Raw genomic sequence first — 22,555 nt, forward strand, 5'->3', positions numbered from 1 at the left:
TGTAATGGAATGTGTGTACGCAGGAACATGAAAAATATTTATTATATTTTAGGTTTTTTTTTTTTTTATTTATTGATATCAAGCCTTGATATCAATATTGATATCAAAAGTGTTTTCAATTTAGTGATACAAATCGACATAAACGTCGTTCTATCTTTCTTGACTTCTATTTATCTTTCTTGATTCAAGAAAGATGAGCAACACGAACAAAACGATACTTGCGTAGCTAAGGCTTGTTCTACAATGCGTCGTGTGTCGCAAGCCGCAAGTCACAAGAATTGACCAATCACAGACGAATATGGGAAGAATACTTGATTGTGATTGATCAATCTTACGGCCCACGACTCATTGGGTGCTTTCCATTTAGTGACACAAGTCGACACAAGTATCATTTTGTCCTTGTTAATCATTGAAAGCCAAGAAAGATAGAACGATACCTGTGTCAACTTATGTCTCTAAATGAAAAACACCCATTGTAGAACAGGCCTAAATGGAAAGCACTCATAGATGAGTTTGCGAACGCGCGGTCGCTGTGACAGGTCCTCTCTCTTTGTTTTTACATGGACGAGTCAGTGCACGCTTGCCTTGCTCGCGCGGCTTGTACGGTGTTCATTTCCTTATATAGCAAAACGGAGTACCGGTGAGAGAAGCCGCATTATCATGACCACGAGAATTACCCAGGAAATTTACGACGAAGAAATCAGGGAATTGATGGAAGATCTCGGCCTGTCCGAGGAGGAAGCCATCCAGGATGCTATCAAGTGCTTCGAAATGAAGGTACAAAATGTCTCGATAGTCCCTTTGTTTATACTACTTGTTGATGAATGAAAAGATATCCTTTTCACTCCTTGCACGATCATGTGACTCATTCACCTTGCTACTGAAAATTCTTATCTTCGGCAAAAAGGTGAAAGTTTCTTTAAGAAGTTATAAAATATTTCGAAGTTTAATAAGAATAAAAATAAGAGTTAAAAATTAAAATTTATATATAAAAAATATATTTGCTATATATATATATATATATATATATATATATATATATATATATATAGTATATTCTTTTTTATCCATTTTGTAAACTTTTAATATATTTATTAACATAATTTAGTTGTAAATTGTATGGTTAATTAAAAAATATTTTTTTTTAATTATACATATATTTATATATTACATTATATATTATTAATATATATTTAAAATAATATATTATTTATATTTTAATATAAATATAGTTATATATTATATTAAAATTAATAAAATATAGTTTATTTTATATATATATATATATATATATAATTATTATATATATTATATTATATATATATTTTTTGTATGTATATATATATATATATACATAAAATATACATATATAAAAAAATGTTATTTTGTTCTACAAGGATTTTTTATTTTTATTTTATGAAGAATAAAAATAACTTCGTCTGCAATTTTAAACATTAAAATAATTTATATATAAATTTAAATCATTTAAATGCATTAGAGGAATAGCTCTTGGTGATTAATCGAATATGGTCTTTTTAGATGTGTTACATGAGTCAGCTTCGAATAAATCATCAAGAATTTTCATCAGCCATTAGAAATAAATATGAAATGTAATACTGTATGGTATAAATATATGTCTTATATATGTTTTAAAATTGTCTTAATATTATTAAATCATTTTATCATTTTATTTTTTATTTTGTTGTCATCTTGTTTTAATAATTCTTTTAATTAAATTTTGTAATTAATGTCAGCATTTTCTAATAAAAGTTTTTTGATTAATAATACGTTACATTGGTTAATATTATAAATTGGAGCTTTAAAGTTTATTTAGAAGATGCATCTGTAATGCAAGAATAAAATCTGTTACGCGCTCTTGTCGCATTTCTTTGACACTTTTAGTTTTAGAGCACTCGTCACTATCGTCTATCTTAAGAGATTGACCTGTTCGTCGTATCGTAATGTCTTAATGCTATTTAAAGAAAAAGAGAACATCTTTTTACTAAAGGAAAAATTAATTTAAAATTCATGTAAAAGTACAAAAAATGTTATCATTGTTAAATGTTTCGTTATAAGTAAATTGTACCAGAAATGTATTTAAAAATTAAATATTTGTGAAATAAGTCATGTTCCAATTTATCGCTGCGATATTATTCACGGATGATGTTTATTTCGCACAGGGGGTAGATTTGAATAACATCGTCACAGATTCGGTTCTTGAGGACAAATACAAGCAGATAATAACGTGTCTGGAGCGATTAACGTGCGCTTTGAATGACAAGAGTTATGAATGCGTGCCCGAGACGTTGCAAGAATTGCGAACCGAATTGGATAAGGATATCGGATACAGAGTTTTCGCAGCTAAACGCAAATGCTATAACATTTTGATCAATCTTCTGAAAGATTGTGAGAAGAATCATGCGATAGTTAAATCTACGCTGGAGACACTCACTTCATTAATGTCCGGCTATCCGGATTTATTGGACGACGAAGGAATCGCGTTGCAAACACAGTAAGGATTATTAGAAAATTGATTTTAAGAGATAGAAAGTAATGTATTTTTGGTATAAATTTTAATTATTTTTTTCTGATGATTATTAAATTTATAAAAAATATATATATAGAATATGAAAATCATCAAAGATATTGAATCTGAAGTTTATATAAAAATTGAGAAAAACAAACTAATTTTTTTGTTAAATTTAAACAATTTATTAGATTTGAACAGACCTAATTTTTTTTGCTCAAGAATTATATTTTCTATAAACATGATTGAAAATTAATTTATTTTATTAACTTCTTTTCTAAAATTGAATAAGTTGAAAAAACTAATGCGTGCAAGCATAAAAAATTATAATTGAAAAAAATTAAAATTACAAGAAATCCATTTCTATTTTTATAAGCGTTTGTTTTTTATCTATAAATTAATTTGTGAAATTTTAATTAGACTTTTAGAAAGGCATTGCGATACTGTAACATTACAATGCTTACTGCACTGGATACGAGAATGCTGTATAAAGCATGAACTGAACAGGCAAAGGATCTTTGAGACCAATGTCTTCGAGAAACTTAAGAAGATATTAATGCGCACGGACGTGGGTGCGCTTGAGGTAAAGGATGCATGTTCGGTAATCAGAGCATTAGTTCTGGACGATGATATTCGACACGAGTATGGAAAAGCACACGAACATGCAACTGTCATGGCAAAGGGTGCTCTCGATGTCATCACGGGATTATTAAAAAGTAAATTATACTTAATATAATTAAATAGTTTCATAATTAATCTAATAGGATTATCATTTAATTTGCAAGCTTTTTACAATTATAGATATTCTATAGGTTAATTATATTCTATAAGTATTCTACAAACATTTGGATCATTTTCTGAGATATAATAATTATTCTATGTTGTTCTTTTACACGCTCTTATTAATTAATGTATGTATTTTATTATAATTATTATAATTATAAAATTATAATAATTATAGTATAGTATAATTATAATAATATAATAATAATAATAATTTTATTACTATAAACTGTTATGTGTATTTATTGTGAATAGGATTTAAGAAGGAAACTAAAGTCATAGGCGATTTAATGATCACATTAGCTGCATTGGTTGTTCGAAATGAATTTTGTCAAGAAGTTGAGGATGCAGGAGGATTAAAGTTCATTTTGGATATAATGACCGAATATCCAGATTCTGAAAAATTGAATTGGCAAGCTCTGAAGCTGCTCAAGGCGCTTGCTGGCAATGACAATGTGAAATCTCACATTGTGACTTCCGGATGTGCACCTTTAATCGTATCTGCTATCAGTAGAATGAAAGTAAGTTTATTACGAAACACAAAATAATATTTTTTTCTAAAAAATATTTTTGTCATTTGCTAAATAAAGAATTTTTAGAATATATATACTTATATTAAAATTTAATATACTAATATTTACAGAGATCGGAGAATGTCGTGGCTGCAGGATTAAGTTGTATATCAGCGTTATCTTTACGAAGCACTTCGAATTCTGGTGTATTCTACGATTGCGGTGCGGCCCAAGTAATTGTAGATGCTATGAAGGCTTATCCTAATAATATAAATATTTTAAAACAAGCCTCTTGGGCGATTAGAAATATGTCGGTACGAAATAAATCTGAATCCAAGGAGTTTTTAATGTATGGTGTCGAGGAAGTGCTACGAGATGCAATACATTTACATGGTCTCAAATTGGAGGATAATGCAAAAGCCGCATTGAGAGATCTAGGTCTAAAAGTAGATCTCAAAGAAAGATGGACAGGAAAAGGCATTAGCTTGAACAATGAGCACTATTAATCATCTTTGACAGCAATACCACAGTCAAAAATCATAGAATCTAATTATTACTATTATTTACCACAAGGACTTTGATCTAATTTGGATCTTGTACTTTGTTTTATCTCACCTCGCAATACTATACATTATTTGATAAGAGTTTTACTTAACATAAATAATAAGATTTATAGATAATAATATTTTTATGCTCAACGTAATAAAAAGCATTTTAGATTTTATAAAATTGACAAACATTATTTTGATTCTAAAGGAGATTCCATAAAATTTTAGCAATATAGTTATGATTGAAATTATACTTTTAATTTAGAAAATAAAATGCTTCCAATGCAAAATACATTCTAATAATATGTAACAACATTTTATATTTATTATGATATAAAAATTGTCATACCTTATTAAGAATATTTAGGGATTTTATATGGTGCCTGAAAAATTTATAATACAAACTTTAATGCACTGCCAGAAATTGTATTATACATTTTTATATAATTTGTGGAGAACTGTTGTATCCATATTATTGTGTTCACATATAACTGTTTTCAATTATTGTTTTAAACAAATAAATATACAGACTTATCTTGTTACTAGTATTATTTATATATTGATAACTATATGATGATAAACATTAAATTCGGTGAATTAAATTATTTCCATGTATATCATAATTATAAGCATATAAAAGACGTAATTATTTTCCTATTTAGATTATAATTGAAATTTTGATATAATAGTTCATTATTAATTAAAATCAGCAAGACTATAGGTGCAATTCAGGATTGAGAAAATTGCTTTTTAAAAATAATTTGTTACTGTTACTTGTTAGCGAGTGAAAAAGTAAATTAATTCCTGATTTTGAAAAGTAACTCATTATCATTAATAATTATGATTTTTATTAAATTCATAAAGATATTCATTTAAATTTATACTTCTCTACCTTCAATTTTATTATAAAATTGTAAAAGCGAACGTGGGATAAATAAATCAAGTCTTATTATAACTTGCTATATTTTTTATTATATCTAAATGTATTATATCCACTTGTAATACTATATATATTTATACATAATATTTATACATAATATACATTTTTCAAATGCAAAAATTTTGAATTAAATGTTATGGAATATATTTAAATACAACGATGATTAGGCTTTCATACATGAGAATTTTTTGAAAAATTAAATTATTTCTGAAAAAAATCAGGAAGAATAAATCAAGTCTAATTATAACTTGTATTTTTTAATATGTATTATATAAATAAACCAATCTTTTATAATAGTCTTATTAATAAAAATGCGTCCATTTGTAACATGTACATTTTTCGAAATCACATAAACTTGATATCTAAAATATCTCTATCTAAAAGATATTTAAATATTTTTTAGAGAAATTATTAGATACTTGATACTCTTCACATTCAATTCTATGTTGAATGATTTTATGATTCCAAATAATTACATAATAACTATTATATGAATCCAGTATTTTAATATCTTGATATTTATAACTCTAATTTGTAACCTCAAATTGGAGATTATAAATATATATATTATTTATATAAAAGATTTGATAAAAAAGTGGCGCCAAGTTATAGTCCCATTATCTCTAAAGTTAAATGTACAATTGTATTTGAAAAATGTAAATTAATCAATGATTCGTATCTTTGTATTTCCCATTGAAATCTTTTTATTCTAAAACCCAAATGATAGTAGTTTTAATTCTTTTTCAAAATTATGATAATTATGATAAAATTGCGTTTAATCTAATTTAATCTAATTTTCAAATGATATGTATCTAACACAAGTGGTAGTAGCTTTCATTCTATCTCAATATATGTTTATATAATATTCCGGCATATATTTCTGTAAAGAATTCTTAAATACATGTATATTTGAATCGAATGAAAGATTTAATTACAAAGAATTAAAGAGGTAATAATACAAAATAAAAAAAAATTTAAATAAAAAAGCTTTTATGTATTCGGTATTTTTATTCAATTGTATGATATTTGACACCCGAGAGATATTTGACACTACCGTGTCTCCTAATTCAAGAGTATCTTATTTTAAACATGATTGGCAAATAAACTATGTCAATTTAATTAAAAACAATTTAATTATATTATTAATATATTAAAATTTATCATTTTATAAAATCTATAATAAATATCTATAATAAAATATCTATAATAAAAATAAAATATTATATATCTATAATAAAAATAAAAAAAGAACTACAATAAATTGTAATATAAAGAAAAATCATTAATAAAAATATTAAAATGCAAAAGTGCAAAATTGAAGTATAAATAATAATATGTATAAGAAATATAATAAAACGCTTATATAATCATATTATTGTATAACTTATTTATATGTATACTTTACGAATATATTACATCCATAATTGATTACAACTATATTATGAAAGCAATTATTTTTTCATTTTTTAAAAATTTTTGGTTACTTAATGTTTACAATAGGTTTTCTTAATTTTTTTTACTTACTTTCTTAAATATTAAAACTTATCATTTTTAATTTATCTTTTAATATAGAAAGTATTAACAAAAAGAGAAAAATAGTATTATAAAAAATACAGATTTATTTTGTAAAAGTTATGATAATGGTATATTTTTGTATGACATATATCTGCTTATCATATTTTTATTCCGTGTTATAATATATGTTGAATGTATGTATATCAATAAAACATTTTATATTTGAAAGAGGTCCTCTCTTTCTTTTTTTTTTATAATAGTATAATAGCTAATACCATGACAAAGAATGATATTCTGTGTTCAATTAACCTGTAAATATCCATTTGATTTGCCGTTCAAAATTCTTTTGAGCAAAAACAGGTGTTTACTGACTTTGGCTTTATTAATATCTACTAATCAAAAACGCTCGAACATGTAATTACATCTGTGACATACAAGTGACATATATGCTTATCAGTCTGTTTCTCTCGCAATTCGTTTTGCGTTACTTATAATACTTATGATAAAAACATGATCTATTTTATTCCAAAGAATTATAACATAAGATTCTTCGTGGAATCGCTCGCATATCGTATAAAAGAAAACTGCAGAAAATCGGATTTTTTATCTCCTAAATTATTAAAGTACATAATATTAACTAAATAGTAGAACATAATAATTAATTAAACAAAATTAATTAAGCAAAAATTTGATTATGGATCAATGTGATATTTTAAAAACAAAAATGCTGATTTATTTTTTTACTAATTACATGCGCTTTCTCATAAGTTAATGCTTCGAACAATTCCGATTTCCTGCTTATCATTTTTATAATCTTTTTACACAAAGAGATACAAGCGAGAAAATTCTTATATAATTTGCAAGTGGTCAGATAATTAATCTTAGAAACTTGCCCTGTTATCTTCGTTGTTGTTCCAAAATGATAAACGTAAAATTTAATTAAATTTTAAATTTACCAAATAAATTGATAACTTTCAAATTATTCATGATTCTTTATTAATTAAATGCTTAATTATAAATCTACATTATGAAGTTATTAATTATTTAATTAAATTTTATTTATTTTTATGTAATACATACATTTCATTTTTTTTTATTGTTAATAGCAAATGGAAAAAAAGTAAACTATTTTGCCAAAGTATTTGTAAATTCCGAATTTGAAGCTTTTTGTGCAAACAATAATTTTCCCTTGCATCAATTTACTGTTTAATTTCATTATGATTGATTAGACATGTGCGATTGTAATGTGATTGTCGATAACGATTGTTCTCAATTAAGATTAATGGTATTATTCTACGAATGACACGGAAGCAATTTTACAAAGCGCCAGATGACTTTTGGTTTTCTCTTAACAGCTGGCCTATTGTACTGATCATTAACTATTCCTTATCGTTCGTTGTACTTCATTCCTGCAGACTACGATTGTATCACAGTCCTTGACGAGATCACACTCGCGATAGTCGAGCTATGCGATTAATACACAGGTTTGCGACGACACAGAGCACATAATTATAGACATTAGTGGACGTTTTATCTCGATAAAGGATCACGATGGCATCTACTATCTGCGCCTTCGTATTTCTTAACGTTAATGACACTGTATAGCGTGCTATTCCAAAAATAAATTACTTCTTGACACGTGAAGATGATTTTTAAACTTATATTAAAATGTTGGCCAAAAAAATTACTCGTTGTATTCAAGTACTTATTATTATTTATATTAATCAACTATTTAATTCAATGTCACTCAACCAATTGATTTTATAATAAGCAATAATTTTCTGAAACTTTCGTTTTTGTATAATTCTTATAAATGCTTTTGACATTTATTCTTTAAAAAAACAAATATTAATATGCTTTTGCTCGTTTTTATAAAAAAACACGAATTGCCTCTTACATATTTTATAAATTTTAAGATTTTTTTATATACTTATATTTTTTAAATATTTATAGGATGTGTAGAAAAAACAATATTTTGTGACAATTATATGTTAAGAAACAAATACAATTTCAGAGTTGCAGTTGAGTTGCAAATCGTAACATCGAATCAAAGTTAATTGCTAATGATGATTTAGTAGGACATAGAAGATTACATCACAGCCATTGACATTTAACATTTCATAATTACTATCAATTAACAGTCGTGTTTATACATTCGTAAGAGTATCTCTTCAATTTTCCAATTATTTTAGCATTGTCTAAAATCGCATTATCTAATAATGACCATAGAAAATTGTAAAGATTTACCGTATACAGTATTGTTATTACATGTTATCAATTCTATTTTCGCTAGTTTGATAAAAACACCTACACTTATGATTAACATTCTATTGAACAAATCTTCATATTGTTTACAAAAATAAATACTAATTGTTTACAATAAATTAAACTTGAAAATTCAGAATTTGATATAAAAATCCGTTAAGGAATTTTATATAAAATTTTCCTAAAATATTTAAACAAATAAATTTATTTACTAATTTATGCTAAATATATGTTTATTTAAAAATATTTAAAAATTGAAAAGTTACTTTAAAAAAAAGAATAATATAAAATTTTTTAAATATAATTTGAATATGTATAAAGTTCGATGAATATGTTAGAAATATTTTATATAAACAAATGAAAATAATATAATAATGAATAAAAGGACATATAAAAAGTAAGAAGAGAAAATGAAATGATATGAACAAAACCAATTGTGAATTAAAAAAGAAGCAGACATAACGTAAACATTAATTTACATTACGTTTGCTTATAAAATATCAGTTTAAGTTACATTTATTACAAAAGTTCCGATATTGCAATATTCGATTACTGATATTTAAATAAAAGAAACTTGTATAAAGATTTACGCGACATAACATAAGTTTAAATATACTTGAAAAATATTGATAATGAATTAAATAAATCATTTGAAAAAAAGTATAAATTATAAAATACACTTACCTGGTGCAACAAAATCGAATAAAACTATAAGTAGTTGGTAAGAAAAGAATTGGGTAAATGAATGAAAAATTTTATGTAAATAACTTATAATTGTTGTAAAAGTAGAAAATCTGGGCGAGACGTAACGCTAAAAGAAAACATTCGATAAAAAGCATTTAAATAAATTCCTTGGAATTGACAGAACCAATGAACTGACAATTATCATAGATAATTAATTAATGCGAACAATTCCGTTCTTCACGATACAATAAATATGAATCGAGCATCAAATTAATATGATATAGATCAAAGATTAATTTTTTTATCTCGATATCGAAATATACAGTAATATATGTATTTATCATCTAACAATGACTTCATACATTCTACACATACAAGCGTATATTCAGTTATGTTATATATATATATATATATATATATATATATATATATTATCATGCTTATTTGAATAAATTTACTCGATATCTAACGATGTATGCAGAACGAAAATCACACGTGTCTCAACATTTGTAACATCTTTGTCAAAACACCGAATGTAAATCTTTTTGCGGTTTGAAAAATAGACTCCTCGTTGTGCATTGTCCGAATATAAATTGGTACCAATTATATATTTATACGTTAACTTACACGTTAACTTCTGCAGTTAATAACTAACAGAAAAACGTCTAGAGAAAAAAGTTATCGAGTCGACGATTTCAGCTTATCAACTAATTTTATGGCTCTAAATTTGTGTAGTTTCCATCCTAAATGATCATCGAAATGAAATTCTGTATTTCAGTAAAACGTGCGAGGACTACTTCTCCGTAGGAAACGCAGGTGAGAAAAAAAAACTGATTTTTTATTGGCTCGTGAATTTTCTAATCTGTGAACATAAGTTTGCGCACTTGACGCTCTTTATGACATCGTTTCGTGTTCCGCAGTTTCATGAACCCGCTGAAAACTCGTTTCATTTTACGCGGTTGGTGCAGTAGCCTCGATGGTTTTCATGGTCGTGCAGGTTTTGCACGACCATGAAAACCATCGCACACAGCAAAGGAAGGCTCATTTTATCCAGGAGCGTAATTATGCTCCTGGATAAAATTGGATATCCACTCGGATTCGCGTGTGTTCGCTTTCAAAAGTATTATTTCCTGATCTATCAATCGAATTGCGTTCGTGACGTATATCGTCAAAGTACATCACAAATTAAAAACGTGTTAAAAGTCTCGCGCACAAGCTTCATTTGTACATTCTCAAAAATTAAAGTGATAATACACACTTGAATGTGTATTACTTTTTATTTTATTTCGTTATTTAAAAAAATAACTATTTCCCTTTTTTCTTACAATAAATTAAGAAATATCTGATGTAAAATGTAAACATGCGATACAAGTATTTAAATTAAATTTTTATATTAAGTAGGTAAAATTTAGAAATAGACAGTTGTATTTATCATTTAATAAGAGATATTAAGTGAAGATAAAAACGCGAGTCTTCATTTCCTATCGCTTTTTCACGCGTAAAGTCTTTGAGATCACAATCACGCGTTTTTTTTTCAATTTTGAATACCGCAAACGAGTCGTTTGACAAAAATTGAGATCGCGTTGCTGCATGTAAAAGAGCCAGAGCCGACAATGTTTTTGAATAGATGCGAATTATTCCAAATAGATAAAATTACGTTCCTGTATCTATCCGCGACGATAACACAGATATTGGTTTGCGCATATGTGATGTAAACGATCCATGTATATTCCAACAATACAAGCGATCGCACATATCCGGCATATATCAAGATAAATTATTGCACACAAAACTCTGTCAATACGTGACGAGCATTCTTGTGATTTAATTTGTGGAAAAATCTGAATTTTTCGAGAACAAATCTTCTTTACAAAAGATTCATTCTTAAGATAGAAATAAATAAAAATAATATATATATATATATATATATATATATATAAAATTAAAAGGAAATTAAAATATATATATATTATATTACATGCAGCCCTAATATTTTTCATTTTCATTATATTATTTTTTTCGTTACTTTATTTATTTATAAATTGTTTCGACGTTTACTCAAATATTCATAATCTAACTATTAAGATGAAATCAATCGCAATGCATCGTCCTGAATATTCATCCGTATGTCTTCTTTGAGGAAGAGAAATTCTAATATTCCATAAGAATTCTACTATTACGTTACGGTAGAAAGGAATATGTAAGACATGTAGACAAAACTATGTAAGACACGTGTGATTCGGTTTTCGCATCGCGTAATATAAATAAAATTACATATATGTGATCATCTCTCTTTGTAGCAGTCTTATGCTCGGCATATAATTTGCCCGTTCCGACATAATATTTGTATTTTCAACGATCGCCAGCTGCACACTCGCGGTCAACAGACTCGTGGATGAACGCAAAATTGCTGTTCCAATTACTGACGGCATTGACAACACGAATGTTTGTAATATTTGATTCGGCACAAACCGTTTTTTACTACTAAAACGCAATTCGGATACTTGTCTACGCACTCGGACGACTCGTGCACTTCTGAAACACAAAATTAAAATATACTTGTCGAGCATATATATATCGAATGTAATTTCTTCGCACTAAATAATATCTAATACTGATCTATAGGATAATTTTTCAGAAATAGTAACAGCATTTTTTTTTTAAATTATTAAAGCTAGACAAAGTATTTCAAAAGTGGAAGTTAATTGTTCGGTAAGTGATTGGGGGGACATAAAGACAACAGAAAAAAAAATTAGTATGAACATAAATTCGGAAATGCGTTGTTTTCGAGTTATTGCCATTTTAAAGTAAAATTTCAAATTGCTTTGTTTTTTTTTCTTTTTCGTCCAAATTAAAAGAAGAGATAGCCTTTGTGATGAGAAAAGAAAAGAAAAAAATGATTAAAGAAAATAATTTTTTCTTACTTTTTGGCGGTTTGTTCACCACCACTGATATCTCCTTCTTACACGGTTCCACGTTACATCGTTGCTGGACGCTTGGTTTGCTAATTTCCGTACAACTAGTACTGCTAATACCATCAACGATACACCGTACAAGTCGTGTTTGCACTCCATCTCCGCATGTCGCGGAACACTAAACGTAGAATAAATATTCTCTATCAGGCATATCATCCTTAAAACGCAAGTTGATAAAATGCATAAAAGAAAATAATTCCTAATAAAAAGTTTTTTAAAAGAGGCAATACTTTACCGTCGACCAGTCTGAGGTGAACCATTCTGGCGAACACGCGGACATTCTGCAGACTTGCTCGGTCGTTGGTTTGGGATCACTGCAATTTTTCGCTGGTAGCACGACAAATTTGGTATTTGTTTTAGCTATACAAGCGATATCACGATGTTGTACGCCAATGCCGCACGAGACGGAACACTGAAAATGTAAAAAAAAGTTAGTACGAGAAATTATACGTCGTTATCACTATTAACAAAAAAAATTTCATTCAATTTACACATAATAATCGAAATAAGAATAAAAAGAACAATATGTTTTATTAAACTAAAATCCGCTATAAAAATTGTTGAGAATTAAATTAGGATATAAATTAGAATTTCGTGTTATATTAAGAGAACATTATATTATGTTTCAAAGACGTCATAATATTTTAAAACTATCTTAAAGATATAATCGAGACATTTTTTTAGATAATTATATTGTTCGCGTAGAATTTTGGAAGTAATATAATTCATGTAAAGAATTAATAATCTCATTTATCGAAATTATATCAGTAATCAGCCTTATGTGTATTCAGCGAATTTTTGACGTCACGAAGCGCGTATTTTATTTTTTATACTAACAGAAGTCCATGGACTAGCAAACCACTTGGCTTGCTCGCAGTTCATCTCTTGTCCAAAGCAACGCATCTCCGTTTCCGGTCTCTCTTTAGGATTGCAGAATAATTCGCTACCGTCGGCGCATGCCACTCTTCTGATTCTAACGCCATTCCCACATTCTGCGGAGCACTGCAACAGTGTGATGAATGCCGTATTACCGTAATATTCCGATAATGCATATACTTAATCCATTTTTATATCGATGTCGAAAAGAAATAAAATCACAATTAATCATCGAAGACATCGAAGATATCCCTTCTTCTCTTTTGACACCAATAAAAAAAAATCAAGGAAAAGAGATTTTTTTTTTACTTCATCTCAAATAAGATTTAATAAATATAATTAAATTAAATATATAATTATATTAAATATATAATTAAATTAAATTAAATTTAATTAAATATATAATTAAATTAAATTAAATAAAGATAATTAAAGTTAAAAATGAAGTGATTTAATTTAATTATCAAATAAATCACGCGAAGTATATTTCGGAATTAACATATCAAGAAGAATAATTCTTAAACAGACATTTTCATGTTTGTTTCTATTTTCGCAACGGAATTAATGATATATACCTTTGAGGACCATTCCGAATATAGCCAGGGCGCGTGATGTCCCGTGTCTGTCACCGCATTACAAGCCGCTACCTCGCACGCTTTTTGGGATTCCGGTCTGTTGGCTAATGAACAGGATTCTCCGGACGTTATGCAAGTCACCGTTCGATTTCGAGTTCCACGACCGCACGTCGCTGAACACTGGAAACACACGCGCAATTAATTAGAATGAAAGACCTAACGGACGAGATACATAGCCGAATCAGGAAATCAACAATTTTAACAACAGAAGCGTAGAGCTCTATCAATTTGCACATATAATTATAACGGGAATGTATACAAAATGTATTCGCAAAAAAAAAAGTAACCAAATTTGAGAATTCGTATTCTCAAATTGTTTTCCATCCATCACTTACATTGATGAATTTCACTCGTTTTTAGACGACCTAATCATTCGATCTGCTTACAAACTGCTTCTCCGATAAACAAACATAGGGCGATCCTTTACGTCAATTGATTTCTCGACTTCTAAACAATTTCTTCCCGTCCTACTTCCTAAACCTTAAACAGCTGAAAGCAGCTGTTTAACAATCAAGAAAAAAGGCATTTAACAGGCTGATGACTCACCGGGCTCCATGCGCCCGCGTCCCACCTAGGCGCGTCGTGCTGCGAAGTCATGTGCCTTAATTCCGGACCCGCGTTGGGACACGCCGGTCGATTGCAAGTTTCCACGGTGCTCAGATCTGCCGGTTGCATGCATGCCCCAGCGGCAACGCGCATTGTCAATCTCGCGTTCAGCTCCTGGACGCACTCGAGCTTTCGCGTTCTGGTGCCGAGCCCGCAAGTAACCGAGCACTCGCTCCACGGCTCGGCTCGCCATCTAAAAACAATTCCGATTTTTTTTTTTTAAATATGAATCGCGGGCTTGTCCGGCTTGTAAACGGCAACCTCCACGGAAAGTTAGTTTCGCGTTAGTTTTCAATCGCCAGACATCATTCATACTCCTTGAATTCGAAAGCTTTCCAAAAGACTGCAAGTTTTGAATCTTTTAATTGTAAGGTTTTTTTTTTTTTTTTTTTTTTTTTTTAGGAAAATGGAAGGATCTACTTACAGTAATTTACAGAAAAAAATTTTTTTTAATTATTTTGAATCAAAGATGCTTTTTATAGAGTTGCTAAAAATGTGCTGGAAAAATTTTGGCTTGCGGCTTTGTTCAAGACATATTAAAATCTGTAAAAAATGCCTCGTCTGATTTTCAAAATATTTTGTTGTAAAGTTGTCTGATTCAATAATATTTTGTTGTAAAGTAGTGTCAAAGAGATATATCGAAGGTATACCTAGCGGCGCAAGGATGATCGTTGCATCGCAGTGGAGGAGGATGCGTCGGTTTTTCCACGTTGCGACAGCGCTTGTCGTTGACGGGTGTCTGATTGCTCTCACGGATGCACTTAAGAATCGTCGTCTGCACGCCTGTAAGATGCAGCAAGATGCGACAAACGATTCGATACATTTCGACATTACCTTTTATTTATCCTTGATAGATACAAAATTCAATTTTCCTCTCTAAATTAGCTTAACTTTTTCAAAACATTTTAACAATGGACAAGACATATTGTTGTGTAATCATGGAATTTATTTAAAATCTATTCAAAGTTAAAAAATAAAATTTTACCTTTGTGGTTTAAAATTGCAAAAAAAGTTATTCATTTTCAGTCGATTGTAACTCGATATACTTCAAATCTTTTATTTATCCTTAATAACATACAAAATTCAATTTTCTTCTCTAAGAAATCTCTAAGAAAGTTTAACTCTTTTCAAAACATTTTAACATTAAACAAAATATATTTATATAATAATAGAATTTTATTCTGTTCCAAATTAAAGAATAAAATTATATCTTTGCGATTTAGATTACAAAAAAAAAAAATTATTCATTTTCGGTCGAATGTAATTCAGATTGTGATGTTGATGTATTATTCAGTATCAATTTTATTCAGAAAAGTTTCACCTGAAATTAATTAAGGAACAAAACGAAATGCGACACTTTACGAGTGGGACATTTTGTATTATGATCGACGTGACCGTCGCGTTTCCTTTTCTCCGTATTTATCGCTTTCCGCCCGTATCACGTCAATTTAAATTAGAACATCGCAGTGACAGATATCGGATGCTGTCCCGATGCAATGTTCAGATGTTTAGAAAGTCAGTGATAATTTCCGGTTGGCATCTCAAAAGTATCGTGCCTCTACGTATCTCTGCAGATATCTACGCTTGCAATTTTATGCTTATATAACTTTAATTATTGATTTCTATATTTGCTTCATCCGATAAAAACAATTTCAAGACTTTTTCAAAATTTTTTGTAATAAACGCATGCGAGACATTCAAAATATCTTATCTAAAATTTTTGACCGTTGCCTGTCTTGGAATAAAATGAAACGTATCTCGGACGCTACTTCCCACGCAACGCCTCGGTGACGTCTAGACAAAGTCGTTTTCGTAATGACCTTTAATTATCCAGGCGCTTTTTGCCTAATTGCCCCTTTAATAGGTGTCTCACGACAGACTCAAAATGACTCGAAATTATATGGGCTTTTTATATCAGCGATATTTTACATGGACGTTCAACTTTATATTTAAATATCGGATACCTACAAATTATGTTTCGCAATATATGTCTTTTATTAACTGATAAAATATTACATCTTTCAAGGAATAATTAAGCGCTGTTAATAAATACGTTTCTTGCGTCAGAGATGTATGTTTGTTTATCGAAATACACGCGATGGCTGTTAATTTTATCGACAAGCTTTAAACCACGGTAATCAATTAGACCGGGTACGTTGTATAATTACAAATATTTAATCGCTCGCAATTTAGAATGTACCCCACGTACATTAGTAATATTTATCCGTTAATTTTCATTTATTTCTCCGACGCCACGATATCATGCTCTCTGAAATATACGAGAGATATGCGAAAATGTATTACCAGCGATATTGGAAATTAACGCAAACTCTCAGCGTTGAAATTATAATACTGCGTGCAATCCAAAAGTTATACAACGTATATTGAAACATTTATCATTCGCAATCCAAAACAATTAAACTACGTTTCGATATCGAATATTAAAATCACAGGAGAAATATTTTACTTGGAAAACATTATTTTCCAAACGCGTTGTATTAAGCTAATACTTACGTTATACGACTTCAAGAATAAGTTTAAATTATATAATAACGTTTAAGTAAAAAATCTTGTTTATCAGATTCATAATGATATCGCAATAAGATAAAAAGAATTGTTTCACCTCGCGATTCGATTTTAATAAATAAATTTTTATTAAAATCATACTTTCCAGAAAAATTATCTTTGTAAAATATATATGTAAATTACAAAGTAAAAATGCTCAAGATTGATAAATAAATGAAATAATGTTAATTTCATCTCTATGAAATTGAAGATTATGATTTCTTCCTAATCTTCAAATATTGAATATATATATATATATATATATATATATATACTTCAGAAACAAACGTTATCGTTGGTTCGTGAACGAAAAAGCCTTGCTCTATCCTGATGCAATATCGCCAATAAAAATTTTCTAATTTGAGTTACGTGCAACACCCCGGTGTATCATATGATATTATGACGGGCGATTAATTATCGGGGGCATCCTCTTACCTCCCCCACATTCCTTTGAGCAGGGAGCGAGGCCGACTATTTTCCAGGTGAACTTCCTCCTCTTCTTCCTCCTCGTTGCCTTTGACTTTGGCTGATCACCCGCCATCACCGTGGTCGGCGGATGCTTCATCTCTTCCTTCCGTCCGCCGTCGTGCGCGCGCGGCGAATCGCGATCGCGACGCGTCGAAGATAAATCGCTTCGCCGATCCGATCTGGAAGACAGAGAGCACGGGTTGTACGAACGAAGACAAATCACGCGGCTCGACTCTAGGAGGATCTCGAATGCGCCTGTGGATTCCCTCGCCCCCACAAAGGAGGAAGAGTCCGTCGACGGAATCCGAGCCGAGATGCGAGCGCCGCATGAGAGACTCGCTTCAAAATATACTTCAGAAGTGTCACGACGATCGGGCAGTAAAGATAAGAATGGAAATTAAAGAGCCGGAGCCGCATACGTTCGACACAATCAAATTCCATTGGAGTACACGGAATATGTAATCTGTAATTTTACCGTTTAACAGAGGAAAAATGGCGAAAAATGGCTTTTCTCTCAACACTTTTAAAAATTACGTCACTTCAGGAGTTTTAGTAAAGTTTTCGTAGATATTTACATGCTTGTGACGGGTACTCGCACAGTCACGTGAGCATCTGGACTAGATATCTCGTTGCCTCGATCATTTCCTACGGAAAAGAATAGTGTGTTACAGATTTATGAAACTATTGATGGTTTTCTTGAGTAACGAGTATGAAGCAATTACCTGCGACAAGCAATGGCGGTGCAATTACCGCTTTACTGTCCGGCACTTCCCTCATGGGTAGCATGTACTTGTACAAAACTCCTGGATTTAATTCCACGGATAAGATCTATAGTAACGCACGAACAATAACATTAACATCAAAGATAAAATACAAGTAGATTGATATTTAAAAATGTATTGTACTAAAAGTTCATCTATACAAATGTAAAAAACAAGAGTAATGTAATAATGAAAGTGAAGTCAAATTTATGAAACAAATTATTATCTTATCCTCAAATTATTGACCTTGATAGAGGTTACGTAAGAAATAAAGCTCTGATAAAATTAGAGAAATAAAAAAAATTCGTGAGTAAAAGCCGTTCATAAATTGTAACTCGAATTATCTGTGTGTAATTAAAGAAAATTTGTTCCTGATACTGATTAACGAAAAGTCGATAACGATAATCGCGGAGAGACTCGTACCTCTAAATGTAGAGACTGATTCAACGGTCCGGTCGCCAAGATACACTCCATACGGTTCCTATCGCCTCTCTGGTATGTTAATGTCGTACCAGCCGCTTTATAAGTACCACTGGGACTGTAAGACCACGGTCCGTTTAGGATGTAACTGCCGTTACTGTCTCTCAATGCTGCGAGTAGATTGATCGTTTGTTAACCGGCGCAAGTATCAAGCTTGCGTGTCACAAATAAAAACGCCGCTTAATTACTTTGCGCTTTCAATAAATTATTAGCACAATTACTAGAAATGATAAAAATATCCACGGCGAATCGCTGTAATCTTTTTTATTAATTTTCTACTAACATAATTTCTTCTTTTAACGGGAAGCTTCTGTCTGCTAGCTTCTAAGAACAATATGTGTCAATCTGTTATAAGTATAAGCTAATTATTTAATGTCAATTGACAAAAGCTGAAAATCGCTTTATTTCGGTAAAACGGTTTCAAATGCTACCTAGAAAATTACTGCTGAATCGAAGCTCGGAAATGTTGAGCGACATAGCACCCTTCGGAATTGTGGTCACCTGCTGGTGACCCTTGGATAGAATCGGCTCCATAAAGATGCCCTCGAACAACCTGCACCCTTTGCCTTGACCACCGCATACGCCGCAGGCGTCCATTGCCGCACCGGAACCCACCACCCCGTCGCATCCTACAGGCTGAATGGCAAACATGCGAATTTTCAGCACCGCTGCGTTTAATCCATTTAGAAAATACACTCGGTACTTTCTCGGTACTATCTCTCTTCCATCCAAATTCTATCGATATTATCAATTCTCGATTACACGAATTCGTAACGATACTCTTTTTAAGTAGAATGTCAAGGGATGTCTAAATATGAAAAAAAAATTTCCAAGAATTCCCCGATTTTCAAGGTAATTTGTCACAAATTACAGACAAGATGAAAGTATTTTTAAGTACATCTTACAAATAAATATATATTTATTGTGCAAAGTTTTTAATATTTTATACTCGCACACATAAAAGTTTACAAATTATAGAATAAAATTAAGAATCATTCGAGTTTTAATAATCGATTGAAACAAAATTTCAGATAGTAGACCTTGAATTATTATATAAATCTATTTGCATTCAGAAAATTTTTATAATTTCTGTTCATTTAAAAAAAGAGATAGTTGCCGATAAATTTCAAGATTTTTGTTAGAGGAAAATTCCGATTGTAGATTCGTTTCTCTTGGCTCAAGAAAAGCGGGAGAATAACACGTCCATCTCTTCCGCGCCGTTAGAATCTCGACGAAACCGAGGAGGCTCGAGCATCATTGTTGATTGATAAACGCATCTGACCGAATTACGTACACGGGCGTGTACGATGAACCTCGACGTCGATAGAGAAAGGAACGGGAGAGGATCGGCGTGTGCGTGTGACCAAGGGCCGAGAACACGGGTCAATAGCGATCTCGTCGATCGTATCGTATCCGCGTATCGGCCCGGTGTCGGTCATTAATTTCCGGCATCGGCGTCTCTCGCTTAACCTTAGCGCTATTCATATACCTTGCATTGTCCGGCGACGCAGAGCCACCGTTCGCCGTTGCGTTCCGACGAAATCCCGCCGCCGGCGCGTCCGCGAAGATTCGGAGCATCGCAGGGCGTGCCGTCCATTACTGCCGGTTCAAGCGTTGCGTAAAAACGCTCGCCGACTGCACGGCAATTGAGCGCGCAGGAGTTTGGTGCTGGGGAACAACAGTACAACGCGATTAGGCCAGACGGAAGTTAGGTCACCGGGCCTGGCCGCTGGCTAGGTCATCATTATATCGGTCGAACACCGATCAAGCTACGTCACGTTTGGGTGTCGTAAAACGCGTCTTGGTCACTTGAGCCACGTGGAAAAAAAATCCGTTTTGCTGAAGTATTTGAAGATTTTGTTGGATACGGACCAGAAAATAATATTGTTGGACTATCAAAATAATTATGTAAAATATTGTAAAAATTTGAGCGTCTTACATAATTATTTGGATGATTCAACAAAATTATTTTCATATCTATATCCGACAAAATTTTTAATTTGCAATTTTTATTTTGTTTTAGCAAATTGCCCTTTTCGTGTACATTTTTTTATCATTTTGACAAAGAACGATTCCGTCTAATATAATAAAATTGCATTGAGCATTAAATTGATAATTAATTAGTCTTGTTATTAACCGAATCACTTGAAAATTTATAATAAAATGAAAATTATAAAATACCAATAATGATAGAAGAATCGATTAAATTGTAAAATATTAATGAATAATGAATCATTATATTAGAATTTGTATATATATATATATATAAATCGGTTAATTTTTTTGTCTCATTACTTGCTTCTTATTTCAAAAATGATAAATGCTTTTTTTTATTGGCATGATTATTATTTAGTAAAAGATATCTATCTTGGAAACAATGATCCACAATCGGAAATCAATTCACAGACCTACCGTCTACGAAAGGCACCCAGACGTAACTGCGGCCCTTGTAGTTCCTCCCGTTGTACTTGGCGCACTGTTCCGCTCGCAAGTCTTCCGGGAAGTTCGAGCATTCCTGCACAAACACGTAATGGATTAATTAAACTTACGGTAATTAAGGATCGAGGGAACGGTATTACTATCAAGAGTGAGATGATTCGAGCTCTTCCAAAGGGGCGAAAGGGGGAAAAACCGGCGCGATCGATCGCGTCTCTTTTTACGGCACGTCGCGCTTTTCCCAAAGCGCTGCGGGTAAATAAAGGTAAAATTATTTGCGGCCTCCGGCGGGGAAAAAAGCTCGCATTCCGAGCCGCCGCCGCCACCGCCGCCGGCGCCGCCGCCGCCGCGTGCGCCCGCAGAGGAAGTCCGTATATTCGTGCAAACACGTGAATGCCGGCACGTGTGGTGTGTGCTACGTGCACGGCCATGTTGCAATTTCCGGGTAGACTATTAATTGCCGGTGAACGAAACGGTGGTTACTTTGCCCGGGCATGTTTGCGAATCGCGAATGCAGCTCGGAAATGTAGTCCCCGGGTATCGAGCCCGAAGATAAATATTCTCGCACGAGATCCCGTTTTTTTTTCCCCGGGTAATAACGGATAACGAAGCTGCATTTTTTAGTTAACATCAAGCCAATTTCGCTGTGTCGCAATTTTAATTTCGCGTAGCAATTTTTAACTCAAGAATTACGATAAAATTCTCAACGTTTACTTATACTCTTAATAAAATAGCGCTTCCTTCCTTCTTCTTTTTTTCTCTCGAACTAACGGCAACGCGAAGTAGGAGTGCTTGTGAGTCAAGAACACCCAATACGTCAATGAGCACTGATCGGGGCCCGTCGAGATGTAAACAGATCTTATCGCACGGTCTTTACTACCATCAAGAGCTAATCAACACCAGCGAGCCCTTTCTTCCTTCCTCTTCCTCTTCGATACCGGCCAAAGCCATCCATTACACGACGGTCTTTAGTCTCGCA

The 22,555-nt window shown here is 31.2% G+C and overlaps 2 protein-coding genes across 5 annotated transcripts in view; one reads left to right on the forward strand and one right to left on the reverse strand.

Annotated features, from left to right (window-relative positions):
- The first annotated feature begins 515 nt into the window (after positions 1-515).
- LOC105430849 (armadillo repeat-containing protein 6 homolog) lies at positions 516-6,283 on the forward strand. The gene is made up of 5 exons (XM_011644591.3): positions 516-777; positions 2,181-2,512; positions 2,948-3,243; positions 3,566-3,831; positions 3,954-6,283. The coding sequence occupies exons 1-5, from the start codon at positions 661-663 to the stop codon at positions 4,326-4,328; spliced, it is 1,386 nt and encodes a 461-aa protein (XP_011642893.2). The 5' UTR covers positions 516-660; the 3' UTR covers positions 4,329-6,283.
- Positions 6,284-6,909: 626 nt separating this feature from the next.
- Positions 6,910-22,555, reverse strand: part of LOC105430850 (thrombospondin type-1 domain-containing protein 4) — an 82,396-nt gene continuing 66,750 nt past the window's right edge. For all 4 annotated transcript variants that reach the window (XM_089074094.1, XM_089074096.1, XM_011644592.2 and 1 more), the window contains 14 exons: positions 21,553-21,655; positions 20,630-20,808; positions 19,572-19,776; positions 19,084-19,250; positions 18,622-18,727; positions 18,475-18,544; positions 17,867-18,078; positions 15,517-15,649; positions 14,807-15,059; positions 14,201-14,380; positions 13,587-13,751; positions 12,985-13,161; positions 12,699-12,867; positions 6,910-12,309 (listed from right to left, as the gene is read on the reverse strand). In XM_089074094.1, the coding sequence (XP_088930220.1) occupies positions 12,194-12,309; positions 12,699-12,867; positions 12,985-13,161; positions 13,587-13,751; positions 14,201-14,380; positions 14,807-15,059; positions 15,517-15,649; positions 17,867-18,078; positions 18,475-18,544; positions 18,622-18,727; positions 19,084-19,250; positions 19,572-19,776; positions 20,630-20,808; positions 21,553-21,655 (2,235 nt within the window). In that variant the 3' untranslated portion in view covers positions 6,910-12,193. The remainder of the gene's footprint in view (positions 12,310-12,698; positions 12,868-12,984; positions 13,162-13,586; positions 13,752-14,200; positions 14,381-14,806; positions 15,060-15,516; positions 15,650-17,866; positions 18,079-18,474; positions 18,545-18,621; positions 18,728-19,083; positions 19,251-19,571; positions 19,777-20,629; positions 20,809-21,552; positions 21,656-22,555) is intronic.

Source organism: Pogonomyrmex barbatus, unplaced genomic scaffold (assembly GCF_055798465.1).
Source record: "Pogonomyrmex barbatus isolate J1 unplaced genomic scaffold, ASM5579846v1 scaffold16, whole genome shotgun sequence".
Classification (NCBI taxonomy): domain Eukaryota; kingdom Metazoa; phylum Arthropoda; class Insecta; order Hymenoptera; family Formicidae; genus Pogonomyrmex; species Pogonomyrmex barbatus.

Bases quoted from the DNA above. Each gene is read 5' to 3' on its own strand.
- LOC105430849 (XM_011644591.3), top strand. From the start codon at position 661: ATGACCACGAGAATTACCCAGGAAATTTACGACGAAGAAATCAGGGAA. The intron at 778-2,180 runs GTACAAAATGTC...TATTTCGCACAG, and splicing joins TCAAGTGCTTCGAAATGAAG to GGGGTAGATTTGAATAACAT. The intron at 2,513-2,947 runs GTAAGGATTATT...AATTTTAATTAG, and splicing joins GGAATCGCGTTGCAAACACA to ACTTTTAGAAAGGCATTGCG.